The following is a 1,967-nucleotide window of genomic DNA, read 5'->3' on the forward strand; positions in this document are numbered from 1 at the left end:
CGACGCCTCCGCCGTTTTGAACACGACGTGGTATTCTATCCACAACAGTACACATGCAATGTAAACAAAGAAATGATCTGAATGACCAAAAACCCTGTGGAGGCTTGAGTCATGTGACTTCCCTAGTTAGGCTGGCAGTAGTCTGTGAAGGCAAAGTCAGAAAAGTGCAGAATCAAAAAGATATTTAGATAAAAACAACAATGAATCTGATGCTAAACATGAAAGGAAAGCGAGAGAACGAGTTAGACAACCGACAGGACTAAATATCAGAACAATCATTCACCATTTAAAATATTTTTGTGTGCTTATTTAAATTGAAAAAAATCTGAGCAAAAATGTGTATCAGCACATCAAACATCAGATTTCTTCATCACAAACGGCCTTTTCATGGATGTCGCTGTTGTTGACCTACTTTCAGTCACTTCGGCTGAGTCTGTAACAACACACCATGTAGTTGGCAACCGTTTTCCAATTTTGCTTCTAAATTTTTCTTTTAGGGACACGGAGTAAGTTCTATTTCTTACTTGACAAGTTCTGTTTTGACCTGTCCTCATGTCATTGCGACGAGTACATTTTAGATTATGTAAAATAAATCACCAGCAGCTACCCCGATAACGAGAGAAAGAAACTTTAAGAAATGAAAGCATGTGTTTCTGTGTTGCAAACAATGACAAATTAAAAAAAAATAATAATACCTGTTCATGATCCATCGTTACACATCAAAAAATTGGTTCCAAAGAGCAACTCTGCCTACATGATATCCCACACAGAGCACAGCTCAGTTTACAAAGATATGTCAATGATCTTCAAACTTCTTCACTGCCATCCATTTCTGTTTCTGTGATGCATCCAGGACAATGTCTCCTGTCCTCCAGCTCTTCTGTAAAGATAGCAAAAATACAGAAAATTCTCTTGAACTCTATCAAGACGAGACCTGCAGTCATAAACACTACCTACACCATCTGACTCACACTTTAACTTGGACTACTCAGCATTACCTCAGGCTATGCAAATCTTGCAGCTGATGAGCAATGCATGTGTGCTGTTCTGTTATCATAAAGCATTATTTGAATACCGCAGCTCTAGCCTAGAGAAGATTTAGCAGCAAGATGTTTGCTACATTCCTGCTAAATGCATGAAAATGTAATTAGCCTGACATACAATAATTACAACTAACTGAATTTTTTAAAAGACTGGTTTGGATAAGCTTTTCAAGATGTCTGACGAGGAGAGCAAGACCTTCTTTTACTGTTTTTTCTAGGAGAATATGGTCTTGCCCACTCTTTAAAGTCCCCTCTGCGCAAAAACAAGCTAAAATAAGCGTTTTGCAGTGAAAACAGTTGTAGCTGTAGCACACTAAACGGGAAATGCTCCCGAGCTTTGTGCTCGCAAGTTAGCAAAGTTGTTCAGAAAGTTATCGCAACGCAGAGCTAATGCTAGTCAAGCTAACTGTAGTCCTGGTTCTGCTAACGGACGACTCTTTAGGGATTAATTACCGAAGACTCCCGCACAGCACGGAATTATACAAAGCAGTGGACTGAAAATGTGCATTATAGGTTATGTTCTGCTCACCTTCCAAGGAGTAACATGGAGCCAAACGAGCAGAGCTGAGGACAGGCGTGGCGGAATGAATCGGCTTCTACTATCACCATGGCAACGGACTATACCAAGATGTAAGAGGGGACTAAACACACCAAAAACAAAATAAATTTACCCAAAACTGTTTAAAACTGCCAACATTTCTGTAATATCAAGAAACATTTGATGCAACTCTTATCAATATTATATATTTTATTTTATTGTTCTCAGCGGGTAGTTTACAATAGTTGTTTCCATAGTTTATAGATATGAACACTAGAGGGCGACAAACTCATCTGCAAATTAAAAAAAATACTCTAGACCTACAGAATTAAGTAAGTAAAATAAATAAAAGGGAATTTAATTTTTTTGATCAAATTATTTTCAAC

The 1,967-nt window shown here is 37.9% G+C and overlaps 1 protein-coding gene across 1 annotated transcript in view; it reads right to left on the reverse strand.

Moving 5' to 3' along the window:
- The window catches only part of ccdc30 (coiled-coil domain containing 30), an 18,055-nt gene extending 17,345 nt beyond the window's left edge, over positions 1–710 (reverse strand). The window contains exon 1 of the mRNA XM_037684266.1: positions 696–710. Within this exon, the coding sequence (XP_037540194.1) occupies positions 696–710 (15 nt within the window). The remainder of the gene's footprint in view (positions 1–695) is intronic.
- Positions 711–1,967: the final 1,257 nt, after the last annotated feature.

Source organism: Nematolebias whitei, chromosome 11 (genome assembly GCF_014905685.2).
Source record: "Nematolebias whitei isolate Nwh7 chromosome 11, NemWhi1, whole genome shotgun sequence".
NCBI lineage: Eukaryota > Metazoa > Chordata > Actinopteri > Cyprinodontiformes > Rivulidae > Nematolebias > Nematolebias whitei.